General features: G+C 42.9%; 1 protein-coding gene and 1 long non-coding RNA gene across 2 annotated transcripts; one reads left to right on the forward strand and one right to left on the reverse strand.

Moving 5' to 3' along the window:
• Nucleotides 1–536: 536 nt before the first annotated feature.
• Nucleotides 537–15386, reverse strand: shld3 (shieldin complex subunit 3). Its single transcript, XM_025896827.1, has 2 exons — nt 14841–15386; nt 537–1757 (listed from the first exon to the last, which is right to left on the reverse strand). Exons 1-2 carry the CDS (start codon nt 15348–15350, stop codon nt 1554–1556), a joined length of 714 nt encoding a protein of 237 aa, XP_025752612.1. The 5' UTR covers nt 15351–15386; the 3' UTR covers nt 537–1553.
• A 451-nt stretch (nt 15387–15837) lies between these two features.
• On the forward strand, nt 15838–16211 carry LOC112841779 (uncharacterized). The gene is made up of 2 exons (XR_003213131.1): nt 15838–15972; nt 16059–16211. It is a non-coding gene; the product is annotated as an uncharacterized LOC112841779 (long non-coding RNA).
• The last annotated feature ends 713 nt before the right edge of the window (nt 16212–16924 follow it).

Raw genomic sequence — 16924 nt, forward strand, 5'->3', positions numbered from 1 at the left:
GTCATTTATTTTCTGCTTAATGTATCAAATATGTGTGTTTCTTTCAAATAAAACAAGCGATCAAAATGTTACATTTCCGAATGTCTTTCACAATAAACCTCAGGATACGAACATGCTTAAAAATCAATAGTGGTAATTTCAAGCAGGTGAGACGTTTAGCAAACCGAAGATAGTCACGTATTCTGCGTTTCCTTTATTATTGCATCATATATTTGAGGCGTTAATGAGCTAAAAACGCGGATTCAAGATCTGACAAGCGATTAAAGCTGAAAACGGGGGCTGGGTGGTTACATCACATCCGGTAACCCGGATTTTTTTTTTTTAACGCAGTGTGCAGAGAGCCCATAGCAACAAAAGAGTGCATGTGAGAGGGATGGGGGTTGTACTGTATTCATGCTGCACTCATTCATTCAGGCTGCTCGGGGTGTGTGTGTGTGTGTGTGTGTGTGTGTGTGTGCAGACGCCAGCATCATGTGACTGCTGCAGCTTTTCCAGAACAGTCACATCACATCACAAGCAGCAACTCCAGACACTAATTACAAATATAAAAAAGCTTTATTGGCATCAGGGAAGGATGACAAACGTCAGTATGAAAACACTTTACAAACACACACACACAGACACAACACACAAATCCAACTGGAGCACCCCCCTCCCCCCCAGCTCATGAATAGTTCAGTAGATTTGAATAAAATATAAATGGATTTCTGCCCTTGAAGCATTTGATGAAGAGGAAAAACAGCTTTAGCTTAACTTAGATATATTTTTACATCCTGTGTGGACGCAGAGCAGCGCTGAGAGTTAACAGTGCACAGCTGTAACACTGTTTCACACAGATCAGGCTTACTGGTGGAAACTGGGTTTGATCTTCTCATAAAGCCAGTATGGCAGAAAACTTGATGAATATTTGCCTTGTTTACTTCAGAGAAAGCCTGAACAGTGGATAAATGGCAGCGTGGATTTGCTGTTTGATGATCATATTTCATTCACTATCACACAGCCTCGCTCTGAGCGTGCACTCTGTAACACTAACTGTTCTTTTTAATGTGCTCTGTGAGGTTTTTGTTAATGGACTCTGGTTTATTTGAAGACAGAGCAGAATGTTAACTTGATTTTTCTTGGCCAGATTTTTGGTTTTGCCGAACTGGAGACTGAAGACAAACATCTGGAGCTTCTTCGTCTTCATCAACAGTTTCCAGCTACAACCTGATGTGAACAGCTGATAAACATCAGCTGGATTATGTCTGCATCTCTAAAACAAGAATGTTAACTATGGCAGAAAGCTTCCTGTAACACAGCGCGTCTCCCTGAGTGGGTCTGATCGTTTCACTCTCACTGTTTTTTCCTTTTATCACTTTTATTGTGCTGATTATTATCAGACTGGTGTTTGTCAGGACTCACACTGTGACTCACACTGATGCCGGCCGGGCCCAGCTGCAGGTTAAACCACAGTGACAAAGAATAAGACTGAAGCTGCCCCCGCAGACGTCATCACAGCCTCCGTCTAAGCTGCGACGTCTGCAGAAACCCAAAGAAGTGCAGCAGGGGGCGCTCTACATGCTGAAGACGTTTCCTAGCCGGCGCACCGACAGGCCGATCCTCCCCGACAGCCGCAGCTCCTCCTTCAGGAAGCACCCCACCTGCTCGGAGTGCAGTACGTCGCAGAACACCCAGATCTCGCCGCGCTCGCGCTGGATGTTGGCATTACACGACGGCAGGCAGGAAGTTCGCGCCGAGCGGCTCAGAGTCCGCCACACCTGCGGGGAGGAGGAGCAAACTCCACGTAAACAGTGACAACATCAAACAGCTGTTTGTATTTTCCGTTTCTATTGCTGAGCAGACTTTTATTTCTGTGGGACGTTTAAAATGTGATGAGCTGTGGAAACAAGGTGAAGGTCGGACACTCAGATAAGGATCAGCAGACACAGCACGCAGGAAAAAAGCACACGCTGGCGCCGTTCACAGGTAACATTTAACCAGGAGCAGACTCACAGTGTTCGTGCCCGCTTTAACATTTAAAGCGTGAAGATTGTGGAGAGGCTTAGAAACTGCATCTATGATAAAGCACGTCTGACTCACACAGTCGTTATTTCATCGCGAGACGTCAGTGGAAAACCTGGAAGCTGCAAATCTTTGGCATTTTTCTCTGAGAGCCAACAAATGATTAACTTTGACGAGCAAATAAAGTTTTCTTTCTGTGACTTTCTGTCGTTCTAATATTTAACATATGTGTGTGTGACACTCACACCTGGTGATTACCACGAATGGTCCAGATGATTAAATATTCCACAGTCACTGATTATTAAAGACCATTTGTGTTTGGTTGTTTTTGTAACGCATTGTTATGGCTGAAGGTGGCAGTGATGCACCTAGAAGCTGTCTGAACATCAAGAACGGGAGAGAAGCACTCGGACTCGTGACGATTGTTGGGATTTAGAGATTCTTTTATTGCTGCCATATACTCTGCCTTATGATAAATGCATTAATAACATGTTCTACAGTATTATTTTATCAGTAATATTGTTTACAGGGTTCATATTGCATTGAATATGTTTGTCATCACATTCATTCTATTCACAGGTTGAGTTCATTCTATACACAATGCATAACTGTGCTTGTTTAGAGTTGATGTTCTATCCAAGAGGGTTTTAAGCTTCACTGGTGAGAGTGTCCAGGTGATACATGTTGAGGGAAGATGAGAACATAGCAGGTTAATTGCATGCATGCTTACAATACACATAAATCTAGTAGCAGGCCTGAGCGAAGGCCCAAGTGTCTTCTGCTTCTTATTTGAGACCTGCGCCAATTTAGTCTACTTAGTGATTGAGGACGAGGGTCCATTATTAGCCCTTAGAGGCCCTGAAGCTTGAAGTTATTACCTTAAAAGGAAGGTGTTATCAAAGAGAGAAGTTATATGTCTGTTTATAGTTATTAGAGATGTACAAGATGTACCCTTGTCTGTAAACAATGACTGGACATAATGTATTTTTGACCTGTATTGACGTGTATGTGGGGGTGTGATCCTCTATGCTATAAAACCAGAACTCAGTGTATTTTTGTCAGAGCAAATAAGCCATATGCTGATGGTTGTTCTCCGTTGTCAATAAACTCATCGTTTGATTGTACTTTTCTGGGCCTCCATCGTTTGTTGTCTGGTCTACAGTTGACCGATCTCGCTTCATTTGGTGGAGGATGCGGGCAACTAAAGATCAGCAGTAAGAGGTACAGGTGTTTGTTGTCGGCGGAGGTCGAGGCCAGATCAGGTGATCGAACGGCAGACGTCACGGTGATCGCTTGACTATTGGGCCCGCAAAAAGGTAAGGCACAAACCTCTTAAACTGAAATTGTGCTGTAGTGGATTATAATTCTAGAATATGTAGTCAAGTGGTCATCCGTTGATCTCTGTTTTGAGTTTTGTTTGAAACGAAAACCTTTGTTGCAACGAAAGTGAAACTTAAGAGTAGTGTTGTGTTCACGGTCGCTCTGAAAAAGCAGTACTGAGCTAAAAGTAATTTGTGTTGTGTTCACGGTCGCTCGGAAAAAGCAGTACTGAGCTAAAAGTAACTAGAGATTGAGCTGTGATTAAGGAATAAAGAGATTATAAGTGTCTAAAAGTCACGGAGCCGGAGGACTCCACCCCGGGAAAGACGTTTCCTGGGTATTAAACTGGGGGAAGGGCCCCACTGAGATTTTGTGGCCTCAGATATAGCCCTGGTGATCGCAGAGGATCATTGTTAGGGAGACACTTAATTGTGAGAAAAAGAGTAAAATACCGGACGCAAGAGTCCGAGGAAGTTGATATATGATTTAAGAGAAACTCAGGTCAGCCGTAAGCTTGAGGTTTTGCAGTAAAGCCAGCCGAGCAGTAAAGTGAAACTAAGGTCTGTTGTGTTGAAGTAACTCTGAGAATAAATACTGTGAGCTATGAGAGACGATTAAAAAGTATTACCTATGCATTTGTGGACCCGCTGTGGTCAGTGAAAAATTTGTGGACCCGCCGTGGTCAGTGAAAATTTGTGGACCCGCCGTGGTCAGTGAAAATTTGTGGACCCGCCGTGGGCCGAGAAAAGCTGTGTTTTTGTTGATATTCCTGGAGAATTTGCAGACCTGTTGACGTCTCTTAAAGACGAGCAGCGGTGTGTATATCCGGGTTGTAGGGACCCACTCATACAGCTGGAAACCGTGACGTAAGAAACTCTCTGCAATGATTTAAGTGCCAGCCGGTTGCAGGCTGTGTGTGAGAGAGAGGCTGTAAAAGTCTCTTTTTCCGTTCTTTTTGCTGGGGAAAAGTGCACAGTTAAAATTTGGGTGCGGTCACTTCCCCTTTTAATTTTAACAAAGAATAGATACATTGATTAAATGAGGGGTAGATAAAAAGGCATGCTCATTGTGCCGGTGTTTCATTATAGGTGCTTGGAAATAGACAGTGAGAGGCCCACGGGGATCCCATTAAGGCTGCTGAAGCATTTTCCTGTTTTGTGAGCGTGCCTTTGGTGATTTTGAAATACAGTATCACTGGACAGGGTGATTCTAATATAAGAGTTGTTTTAATCCAACCAGAAACAGAGTAAGAATAAAGCTGTGAGCCTCCTCCTGAGTGGAGAGAATGTGCAGAATTTTTGAGTATCTCTTGTTAAAGAAAAGGGAAAAGAGATTCTGTGTACGGCAGACCGTGAAGTTTCTAGATTAAATCAGAGAGAACTAATGTGGCCGAAGGTTGGATCTGATATGAGGTGAACAGAGGACCGGTCTAAAAAGATTAAAAGGTACGCACAAACCTGTTCAATAAGCAAATTTGTGCAAATTGACTGAATTCTAAATTATCTGTTCGCTGAGTAGATGATCTTAACTACTAAATTGGCGCAGTAGGGGTAAAACTGAATTCTCGAGAATAAAGTAAAACATCGAAGTAATGAATGAGTAACTTTGAAGTAATGAGAAGCTTTGAAGCAAGGATAATGAAACTTTGAGGAACAGACAGTACTGAGTTAAAAGGTTATATGGGATTTCATGGTAAAAGAGAAAAAGAGACCAATGCATGTTTAAGAATAGAAGAATATAAGAGTTATTGGTCAGCTTATGGTTTAATAAGTGTCAAACTCCTGTACCTCTTTGAGACTTCAAAGAGGAGCTCCGGCGTGGGCATATGTCAGGTGGTGTTGCCGAGAGTTGTGGGCTCGGTGAATAGCTAATGATCAAGAGGATCATTTTGGGAGACGCTTATTTGTAAGTAAAAGGATTAAGTTCGGACGAGGAAGTCCGACAGAAAACACCTGGTGCTGTCAGGATGTTTAAGTGACACAGAAGTTCAGAAAATCGAGTCAGAAATGGTTTTGTGGCTCTTGGTAAACTGATTTTGAAGGAAAATCAGTGTTTATTGTGCTGAAGTAACAGATCCGGCGCGGTCTGACGGGAAGAATCAGCTGCACAATTCTGAGTGTGCAGTGTTGTTGATATTAACAGATCCGGCGTGGTCTGAGGAAAAGAAATAAATCGGTTAATGGCTGATATATTTATATGAATTTTGGTGGATCTGCTGAGGTCCAGAAAATAATCAATGCGGACTGTGTTTGTTCGAACGTTGATAAATGATCCAGGAAGAATTGCCCTGGGTCTGTGTCTGTGTGTGTGTGTTGTTCAGTGACAACATGCACAGTTTAAAATTGGGCGCTGTTCCTTCCTCTTTTTAGTTTCAAAACACAAAGGCTGTTGGATGAAGAATTACTGTGTGAGGAACGGCTTCACTTTTGATTAGGGAAATAATATGCTTACTTTTGGGTTTATGAAGATCTCGTAACAATCTGGGGGAGATGCCGGGGTAAAAAGAGTGAGCTCGGACGAAGGGGTCCGAGAAAAGAACACCGTGAGTTGAGCAAGGTGTTTTAACTGACTCAGGATTTCAGAGAATCAAGTCAGCTGTGATCTTGAGTTTTAAGGGTAAGTTGATTTTAAAGGAAAATCAATGTTTACCATGTTGAAGTAATTCTGATGATATTACTAGATGTGTTGTGATACAAGTAAAGAATAAGTTGTGTAAAGGTGAACACACGATTGTGTTGAGATGTATGGATCAGCTGCGGTTCATCTGATAAGTTAATACTGGGTAAACTGAGACAATAAACTGTTTTTAAATCTTCACTGGCTGCAGTGAGATACATGTGCTGAAGATTACTGGACCCGGCGAGGTCCATATGATGAAGTTCTTGGGCAGATAAATGACAGAAACAGTTTCTGAATTTTGAGGAGAATTCTGAAGCACTGAGGTTGAATTTTCTCTGTGCTTGGTGCGCTGTGTGGACTTATATCAGAGTTATAAGTCCAAAGGTTATGACCTGGAGGTCATTCATGGTGTTTAAAGAAGAACAGGAATTAGAAAAGGATATTTCATGTCATATTTTGTGTAAATTGAGGAAAACTCACCACATGTGTTCACCTTTTTCATTTAAAGGGACACAGACATTAACACACACACACACACAGGGTGTGAGTTACTTCCTCTTTTAATTTTAAACTGCAACACGTGTTCATTGAACTAGAATTTCAGCAGTGGATGAGACAGGATTTAGGTTAGGGCTAGTCAAAGATAAAGATGACCTTTATTAGTCCCACAGGTGGGAAATTTGTTTTGTTAAAGCAAAAGTGCAAAGTTATGCAGCAGAAATTAGAAAACACTGGAATGCAATAAAATAAAGTAGAATAGAATAAAATAGAATACCAATACTATATACAGCTGAGTAAGAAAATACAAAATACAACTTTGTCAAAGAAAGAATTGCACATATAGCAGTCTTATTGCACGTATGAGGGTTCTGGTAAAGTACTAGTTCTGGTAAAGTAAAAGATTATGCTCAAAGTTTTATGCCCTGGAGGCCAAGAGTCGTGTGTAGAGAAGAACATGACTTGGAAACGGACATTTAAGGTCACATTTTGTCTAAGATGGGGAGAATTGTCCCATATGTGTTTATTTCTCTTCTTTTTAAGAGGACAGACGCACTGAGTGTTGTCTACTTGCTCTTTCTGATTCTAAGCAACCATGTTTGATAAAATACTCTTAGGAAAGCGTATTTTGAGTGCTTCTAAGTGTGTGAATGTTGTGAGTACTTGATTTGAATGATTCTGTGTGATTTGTACAAAATAATAAATAAGTAATAATAACTCATAGGCGAGTGCGTGAATAGAGGAGGCCTGAGAGAGTGTGTGTGCGTCAAACAGGAAGTCTGATTATAGCTGGGGAGAGACGTTGCAGCATGAAAACAGAGCAATTAGAGACTGAATGTCTTAAGAAAAAGTAATAAAATATATTAATTACATGTTTTAGAAAAAGAAAGACTGAGAAAATAAATACATGAACTAACAATTACATTAATGAATAGAAAACACACGTACACAAATTGTTACAGGTGAAATGTTGGGAATACTCAAGAAGTGAGATAGCTTAATATACTGATGAAATGAAGAAAGCAGCTTACACTCCTTTGATTTCCAGAGTCAGTGTGTCCCCTCCCCTCATAGCACCCGTGCCCACTTGGCCCCCGTATCAGGCGAAGCATGGAAGGCTGGACAGCCCATGACGGGTAAGATCCCACCTCGAAACCCTGGGACAACCTAAGGCAAGGCGCAGTCACGATTGCTTGAACCTAGGTCCCTAAGTGAGCTTGGACTCACTGGAGGAGACGGGACTACAAGGGTAAAGCCGCTGGGGCAGAGGGGGAAACGTCATTAACAATGACGAGTGATGAGCCAAAGAGGGGAGACACTCACTGTCTTACAGGGTGAATTGTTCCCTGAACCTGAAAATCAAGCTTTAACTTCTGGCTGAGGACAAGGAATGTTGTTATTTAAGGAGGGAGATCAAATTTGGGAAAGAGAAAAACTGACTGTTTAAGTGGAACCTTGTGAGGGAGTCTGAAAAACCACGAAAAGAAACATATACACAATCACACACACAAATAGAAAATGCGTTAACCTTAGAATACAAAAGAGCTCATGAAGATCAGATAGCAGGTTTAGCATAGGAGTCTGTTTATCATGTTGTCCAACTCGCTTAGTGTGTAGTAAGTTTTCAGAAGAGAAAATTTAGAATTTAGTGTTGATGGTGTGCAAGTTGTGTGGTGTTTAATGAGATTTTCTGTGTTTTGAGCAGGTGAAATTATGTTAAGTTGACCTGAGAGAGTCAGGACCTTGAAGAACTTGTGGCAAAATGTTCTGTGTTTAAGATTGTTGAGGTTGTTGTTGTAGTGATGGGTTACTTCTATCGGTTAGATTTGTGTTGTTTTCTTATTTTAATAGAGGGAGTTTTATCAAACATGCACATGTCTAAGGGGTCCATCATTTTTGTAACAGTGCACTTAGAAAAACCTGTCAGGTGATTTTGTTTTGTGTTTTGATGAGCTAATAATCAGCTCTCTTCTTCTCATTTTTGTTCTAAGCAGGCCTGCAAAAGAGTGGATAACAGCGCTGAAAATTCTCGGTGACCTTCTCCAGATTACAATAGGCAGAGGAGAAGGCTAAGTCTCTGTCTAAAAGGATTGCCGCGAGCCAATCCAGTCTAAAAGCAGAAAGAACTATTTTCTTAAAAACAAAGTAAAACAAATAAATGAGTTGATGTTGCTGAGAGTGAAGACTGAATATTTGCGAGATAGTCTCCACTGTCAGCAATACCTGATGTTAATGCATGTGAGTGAATGTGTGTAAATGGATGGTGACTGGACGGACCAGGCAGACCATAGGTTGGACCGACTGGACACTGAGATAAAGACTGGACTAAGGTTAGACACATGACTGATAACTTTTCTGGTTTAAGTTTTCTTTCTTATAACACAGATTGGATCATAAGTGGGGAAAAACTGAGTATGAAATGTGAAGTTCTGGTTAACATACAGGTTTTTGTTTCTACGAAGTTCCAAGGATGCAGGCTGTGGATGGAGCCAAGAAAAGATTTGACATAATGATTAATTTGATTTCATTCCTTAAACACAGGTTTGAAGGGCCGGAGCATGAATATCTAATATGATATGACTAACCTTTTTCTTTTAATCTCCTAAGCTCGAGTGAAGGATTTTGAGTTGGTAACACATAAGATGTGTCACAAAAGGGGGGAGTTATAGGATTTAAGGTTTAATTTGAAATGGGTTTTAGGATCGTTTTATGACGTTTGGGGTTTTTGATAATTTAGATATAGAAATTGTTTTGTGGTTCTTTTTGATCTGTTTCTATGCTCAGATGGTGATGGTTTATATCTTACCCTGGGCGTGTTTAATAAAACTAAAAGTGTTGCTCACACACATGAAGGGCATGGAGATTAAGTAAAGTTAATATAAAGGACAGAGCCCAGAACATGATATGGTGAAACAACTTTGAATGATTAAAGGAACCTTAGATGAATATAGTAGATTAGTGAGGTGTAGCAGAGAGAGGCTGTTTGTTTTCTATCCTTTACAGGAGAAGAGTTCAGGACCACAGCGACCACAGGGGTGGCGAGAATCCTGGAAGCCCGAGACCGAACGGAACCAACCAGAGAAAGGAGAAGAACAGAGCACAAAGACACCTAGTTGTTTATATTACAAAGAAGATCAAAAGCTTGTTAGACACAGGTTATAATGGAAGCATAAAAGGGATGAGAGGAACTTTACATAACATAGAAATCCTGCAACAATTCGTAAATTGCCCAAACACAGTGTTCAGACTGGATATGCGCTACCCGTTAAAGGGGGCGAAGAAATCAGGCCTAAGTTTGAAAAATGAAACGGGTTAACTCGATAGAGGATGTTTCCAAAGGTCGAGAAAATAATGTAGGACCTTTTACCAGGAGAAAGCTAATTGTATCTTTTACACTTTACAGGGTGCACTGAGGGAAGTCAGGAATAGTTTAAATTAGGATTGAAAAAAAAAATTAAACTAGGTGAAAAGGGGGTGTAGCAAGTAGATTTAGGGCAGCTCACAGCCTGGCGTAAACGCAAGGTGCCGTCACACAGCTTAAGTTATTTGTTTGATTTATTTTAAACATTGAAAACATACAACCCGTTGAGGAGACAGATAGGGTTGGGGAATTGAAAGGTTTTGTTTGTTTAACATAATTTCTTTTGTTATATTTTAGCTTTAACAGGGAACATGCCTCTCTGGAGCTTCTCTCCTGATGCTACCCTGTGTTATGATTTAATGTTGTCAGTGTTTTGTTTTGTCATGTTTAAGGATTTTGTTCTCGGTTGTATCTCACGTTTAGTTTAGTTCAGGGTCCATGTGTCATTCTGTCTCAGTGTCAGGTCTGCGTCTTGGTGTAGTGTTCTCGTTTCCTGTTTTATTGTGAAGGTCTGCGTCTCATGTGAGTGTGTTCAGTTTTACCCCTGTCTCGTCTTGTTGATTATTCCCAGCTGTGTTCCCCACCTGTGTGTAATCTCCCTGTGTTTCCCTGTGTGTATTTAAGTCGCGTCCTCTGTCTTTGTAGTTTGGCCGGTCCGTCTGTGTATCCACTATGTCTCATCCGTGTGTTTCCCTGCTGCCCAACTGTGATCTGTTTTCTGCTCGTGGGTATTCGTGTTCAGGTTTGTGTTTCTGTTCAGGGTCAGTAGTTTAGTTTTTCCCAGTATAGTTTAGTTCTCCGTTCACCATTTTGTCCATCTCTTTTGTTGTGTTTGCCTTAGTGGCACCAGCCATTTTTAGCCGATCTGGTTGTCCATTTTAAGATAAAACCTCTTCTCACCCACAAACTGGTATTCATCTTCTTTTATGTTGCGGCCTTGAGCCGGGTCGTAACACCTGCCAAAGACCCTTATCCATAGAGACTATGTCAGCTCCCAAACAGACAGCAACAAACCAAATCTAGCAATAAAACAACTTAAACATCAATAGTAACAAAGCAAGAACAATACAGAATCCACATCTGAACCGAAGAATAAAACAGTGAAATGTGGATTATTAAATATTAGGTCTCTCTCTTCAAAGCCTCTGTTGGCTCACGCCGAGCGGTCGCAGCAGATGGCTGCCCGTACCTGAGCCTGGTTCTGCTGGAGGTTTCTTCCTGTTAAAAGGGAGTTTTTCCTTCCCACTGTTGCCAAAGTGCTTGCTCATAGGGGGTCACAAGATTGTTGGGTTTTTCTATGGCAGATTTAATGGGATCAGGAGAACCTCATGATTGTACCAAGAAAGCAGAAGTTGAAGGGAAAGTCAGGGAAGATTTAAAAGCAGAACCTATCCCTGGAGCTGAGGATTGGTTCATAGATGGCTGCTGTCATCGTGATGAAGAAGGATCGAAAGCAGGCTATGCTATAGTCTGCAAACAAGGAACTGAATTTGAGCCCACGAGGAGCTCCAGCAGTGGAAGGAGCCACGCTGGACTGGTCCTTATGAGGTCGTTGCCAGAACAACTATAGCAGGTCAACTAAAAGGGAAAGGCGATGCCTGGTATCATTGGTCGCAGTGTGCGCCAGCACATGAGAGCTTGCTAGAGGAAAACTCGTTTTAACTAACACAGGTGTCAACGATAACGAGCAGAGGCAAAATAAATCCTCTCACCTGTGCAACGGGCCAACCAGTAGTCTACCTGGGAGGCCGAAGAGAGAAGAGGAGCAGCGCAGAAGGTCGCCACGCCAGCAGAAAGGAGCGGTGACTAGTTGAGGACTCCACAAAAGCAGGGGAGTTTCATTCCAGGATATAAAGTTTATATAACATGATGCAAACACACGAGTCAGAGACACGTAATGAGAAAACTGATTAGAATGTTCCTTACAACTACATGTTTATTGTATGCAATGATATTAACTATGGCTGTGTTGTTTATTGTCTATATTTTGCAGGGCACTCCGGACCAGTTGTCTGAACACGGAGGCCAGTCCAGCCCAGCACTTCCTGAGACTGTAGTTGCTAAAACAGGATCGGTAAAAAAAAAAAAAAAGACAAAAGCGCGAGGTGTCAGGTAAAGGTGATGAGTGTCTCCGCATGAATAATGGCATAGAGTTGAATTATGGTAAAGGGTCTACCCGCTCATTCACATTTGATTTGTGTGACGTTATTAAGTGTACAGGAGCTAGTAGTAGCTGGAGAGCGTCTGATGTATGGGTCTGCAATCACCCCATGATATGCTTAGGGCAAATTTAGTTGATGCAAAGTCTAAGCCGCTCGCAGAAAGCTTAATCACCATTCTGACTGATCAGATGGTAACTTCGAGAACAGTAGCTCAAAAGGAACAGGAACCAAAAGAGAGATTACTTCTGACGACAGATTACTCTAGACTGAAGCCTAAGGATTTGATAAAGCGTGCCACCGGTTTCAAGGACAGTAACCTCTGGCTTGATTGGGTGGCTCAAAATGCTAGAGAACAACATGTATCTGACTGTGTTGCCTGTGCTTCAGTTAGGCAGGTAAAGGCTATTCCACAACACAACACACGTACCTTAGCCGCCAGAGGTAAGAGACATATTTTGGCCGAAAGAGGGACCCAGGGTACACATGCATATGACCCTAGGTTAAACTCTCCGACCTGGATAGACTCTATTGGGGTGCCCAGGAGAGTTCCAGATGAGTACAAGCTGGTAAATCTGATAGTGGTAGAATTTGAAAGTAACTATGTTCATTGGAATCTGCTGAGACTCTCTAACCAAACCAGGGACGCCATGATGGGGTTCGCAGAACAATTGGGTCCGAGTTCACTGACGGGAGAGCAAAATCGAATTGTCTAAAACCATGCATGAGCACTCAGGTATCGAAAATCTGCTGGCGTCCTGGATGACATCTGTGTTTGGACAATGGAAAGGTGTGGCTATGTCAGTGATGTTTTCTTTGACTGTACTTTTGGGAATACTGGTCATCGCTAGTTGTTGTATCATTCCTTGTGTCAGAGGATTGTTGGTAAAAGTAATGGCGAGGGTTCCTAACCCTGGCTGGGTTGAGGGCATCTACCAGATGAACTTAGAACCCATAGAGTGGGCCAGGGAGTGATACAACATGAGGTATGGTGACATTCCTTGATGGAATGTCAAAAGAGGGAATGTTGGGATTTAGAGATTCTTTTATTGCTGCCATATACTCTGCCTTATGATAAATGCATTAATAACATGTTCTACAGTATTATTTTATCAGTAATATTGTTTACAGGGTTCATATTGCATTGAATATGTTTGTCATCACATTCATTCTATTCACAGGTTGAGTTCATTCTATACACAATGCATAACTGTGCTTGTTTAGAGTTGATGTTCTATCCAAGAGGGTTTTAAGCTTCACTGATGAGAGTGTCCAGGTGATACATGTTGAGGGAAGATGAGAACATAGCAGGTTAATTGCATGCATGCTTACAATACACATAAATCTAGTAGCAGGCCTGAGCGAAGGCCCAAGTGTCTTCTGCTTCTTATTTGAGACCTGCGCCAATTTAGTCTACTTAGTGATTGAGGACGAGGGTCCATTATTAGCCCTTAGAGGCCCTGAAGCTTGAAGTTATTACCTTAAAAGGAAGGTGTTATCAAAGAGAGAAGTTATATGTCTGTTTATAGTTATTAGAGATGTACAAGATGTACCCTTGTCTGTAAACAATGACTGGACATAATGTATTTTTGACCTGTATTGACGTGTATGTGGGGGTGTGATCCTCTATGCTATAAAACCAGAAGTCAGTGTATTTTTGTCAGAGCAAATAAGCCATATGCTGATGGTTGTTCTCCGTTGTCAATAAACTCATCGTTTGATTGTACTTTTCTGGGCCTCCGTCGTTTGTTGTCTGGTCTACAGTTGACCGATCTCGCTTCACGATTTATTAATCGACGCCGCCGCCAGCATTCGTACATGTGTGAGGTTTCCCGTGCGTGCTGTGAACACAGGTGCAGCAGATGTGATGTCACAGCTGCAGATTCACAGATGTTTCAGACGGACACGCTGCTGGAAACGACCGCTCCCACTTTAACTTCATCTACACCCACACACTGCAGCGTTTATTTCTACCATGCAACACCTGAAGTTCAGAGGAAGACTGCAATGAGTCCAGCACCTCAGGCACCAGGAAGTGGTCACAAGGCTGTAATGATGTCACAGTAGCACACGCAACAACCAATACAGCGAGTGTAAAGTCACGGCGCCGCCATCATTAAAGAAAAGTCTCTGAGGAAGAGTCGAGGAGTTGTCGTTACACATCGCCCTGCGCTTCTACTCGAAACCCACCTGTAAACACCAACATCAACCTCCTGCAGGTCCTCTAACATCCAGCAGGGGCAGCAGTGAGTCAGTCCCCATAGACTCCCATGTTAAAACTTCACAGTGTGTTTCCAGCCTGATAAACAAACTGGTCTCTGTGGATAATTTCCTCCTTCACAACAGCTGCAGAGGGGAGGATGCTTTAATAACGGACCTGTTCTAGTAAGACTTAAACATTTTATTATTTTACATTATATTATTGTGTTGTTTACTTTTATGTTCCCTGCTGCTAAACTTATCTCCCCTTGTGGGACAATAAAGAATTTGAATTGAATTGGGGGCGTGGCCTCTTTGACTGACAGCTGGATCTAGCTGCTAGCTGTCTGCTAGCTTCACCTGAACTGGGCCTCTGCAATGTGTTTGTTTGCTTAATGACATCATGTGACCAATAACATGGCTGCTGTGAGGTCAGTGCACTGACCCCAGCAAGGCTGGGTGAGTTTTACTCAGTGACATTCTGGGATTTTGAGTGAATGTTACAGAGCCCTGATTAGCAGGTGTGTGTGCCTGTGTGCACTCTACTTCAACAGCACTCCACCATCTCACATTACGTCTGGCTCCAGTCTGTGGTTTTTCCTCACTTTTAACATCTTCATCAGCCTTCAAACAAAATTTTAAAACATTGTAAAGCTTCACAGTTTCTACAACATTCCACCGACCTCCTCGATGTCTCTCGCTGCTCCGCAGTTCAGCTCACCGATCACCCACTTGGCCCTCTGGCGGAGGTGGAGCCCGTGGACGGAGACGGCGTGGTGAAACTGTTTGGACAGCGACTGCGAGCTCTGCTGCAGGACGCCTCTCTGCGTGAAGACGCTCCACCTGCTCCGCCTGACCTCCGAGCTGGTGCAAAGGGCACCATCTTTGTCCTTGTGTGGCTGCTTCTTAGGTCTGTTGTTATGAGACACAGGGTGGAGATCGCAGTGGGTTTCTGGGTCACCATCTCTGGGTCTCACCTCTGCTGCTGGGGAATCATCCAAACACGTGACGACAGGAGCTGGTGTCGCAGGTCTGATGGGCAGAGGGCGGTCTCCGGTGAGCGTGGGGAACCACGGTGTGAAGGCCGGAGGAGCACGGAGAGGGAACGGCTCCAGGAGCTTCTGCGTGGTCTCCAACAGCGAGCCGAGCTCATCAGCTGATCCAGGCTGATAGTGCAGGACTACATCCTCCATACAGGCGGACGGGTCAAGGGACCGACTGCAACACCCTCCTCCTCACCATCATCATCTTCCTCTGTGTGATGTCAGTCCAGGCAGACATGAAGCACGTTTCATTCACACCGACAGCCCATTAACGTCATCAAGTGGTGAATGGATTAACTGTTAAAAATGCTCAACAGAAATTATACTGCGCATGCTCCAGAGTTCACATTTCTACACACGCTGACCGAAGCATTCACACTACACAGCATCCCGACCGGAAATGTCACATTCAAACAAATCTTTACCGACTCCGTGACCTTTCAACTTTGCGGCTTTAAAGTAAACTCAGGCTCAGCTCGCGCTCCGTTCCCAAACTTCCGTCGAGCTCCGGGGGCTAATGTTTTTAGCCTCTGCTGCTAGCTCACTTTAGCTACCGTGCTGACCTGTGAGCAGAGCCGGTATTTACCGGCGGGCCTCTCCGAACTGACAGGTGGTGACTCTAGCCCACCTCCACACCTCAGACCCGCGCGCCTCCATCAAACAGCCGCGAACCACTCCAGGAAGCTAACATGGACGGTGTCGAGCAAATATCGCTCCAACTCTCGCGATATTTGATGTAACGCTGAGGCGGAAATCATTTTAAGTTGAAAATGTGTGTTTTTTACAGTCGCTGATTTTCATCAGAGTTTGATATCATAAACAGTAACATCTGGAAACATCTGCTCATCATCCACAAAGGCAGAAACATCCAAAGAAGAGCTTCAGGAAGCCCGGAGAACTTTGTGCTGTGAGCTGCGCAGAGCTCACACTGAGCTGAAGGATGAAGCTGCTCACACCACAGATTCACCTGCAGGCTCTCACCCCCTGATATACTGCACTTCCATGTATCTATTCGCATTTTCCTGCAAAAGGTGGAGAAACGATGGTTGTTCAGTTGCATAAAAATAGCAAAAAGTGGAAAAAACTTTTTAAACTTTTACCACAAATTCAAAAATAAATGATCACTATCAAATTTGTGTTTAAGGCTTTTTTAAATTCTCAATTGTAAAAGTCGCTCTGCAGAAATAATTTTTTAAAAAGTTCCTGCTGATTTCTACAACACATCAGCCAGTTCACGTTCATAGCCTGAATTCAGAACAGCTGTGATTCACGTTACGTGACGTCACTCATACTTGCCGGTGAGCTCCGGTTACCGTTTCCAGCAGTAGATGCAGGTCTGAAGCTGGTGTCTTCTCTACAGGCTGCTCAGCACTGTGATGTTAGTCTTTCATCAAAACACAAATAAAAACATCCTTCAAAGTACAAAGTAGTCTCATTTAACACTTAAACATTTCAGATTTCCTTCTGAATCTCTGCATTAAAATATGTAAATAAAAAATATACATTTCCTGCCAGCATTCTCAGACTTGACCTTAGAGCACAGATGTCAAACTCCAGGCCTGGAGGGCCGGTGTCCTGCAGGTTTTAGATGTGTCCTTGATCCAACACAGCTGATTTAAATGGCTAAATGACCTCCAGAGGCCTGGTAATGAACTAATCATTTGATTCAGGTGTGTTGACCCAGGGTGAGACCTAAAACCTGCAGGACACAGACCCTCGGGGGC

Source organism: Oreochromis niloticus, linkage group LG12 (genome assembly GCF_001858045.2).
Source record: "Oreochromis niloticus isolate F11D_XX linkage group LG12, O_niloticus_UMD_NMBU, whole genome shotgun sequence".
NCBI lineage: Eukaryota > Metazoa > Chordata > Actinopteri > Cichliformes > Cichlidae > Oreochromis > Oreochromis niloticus.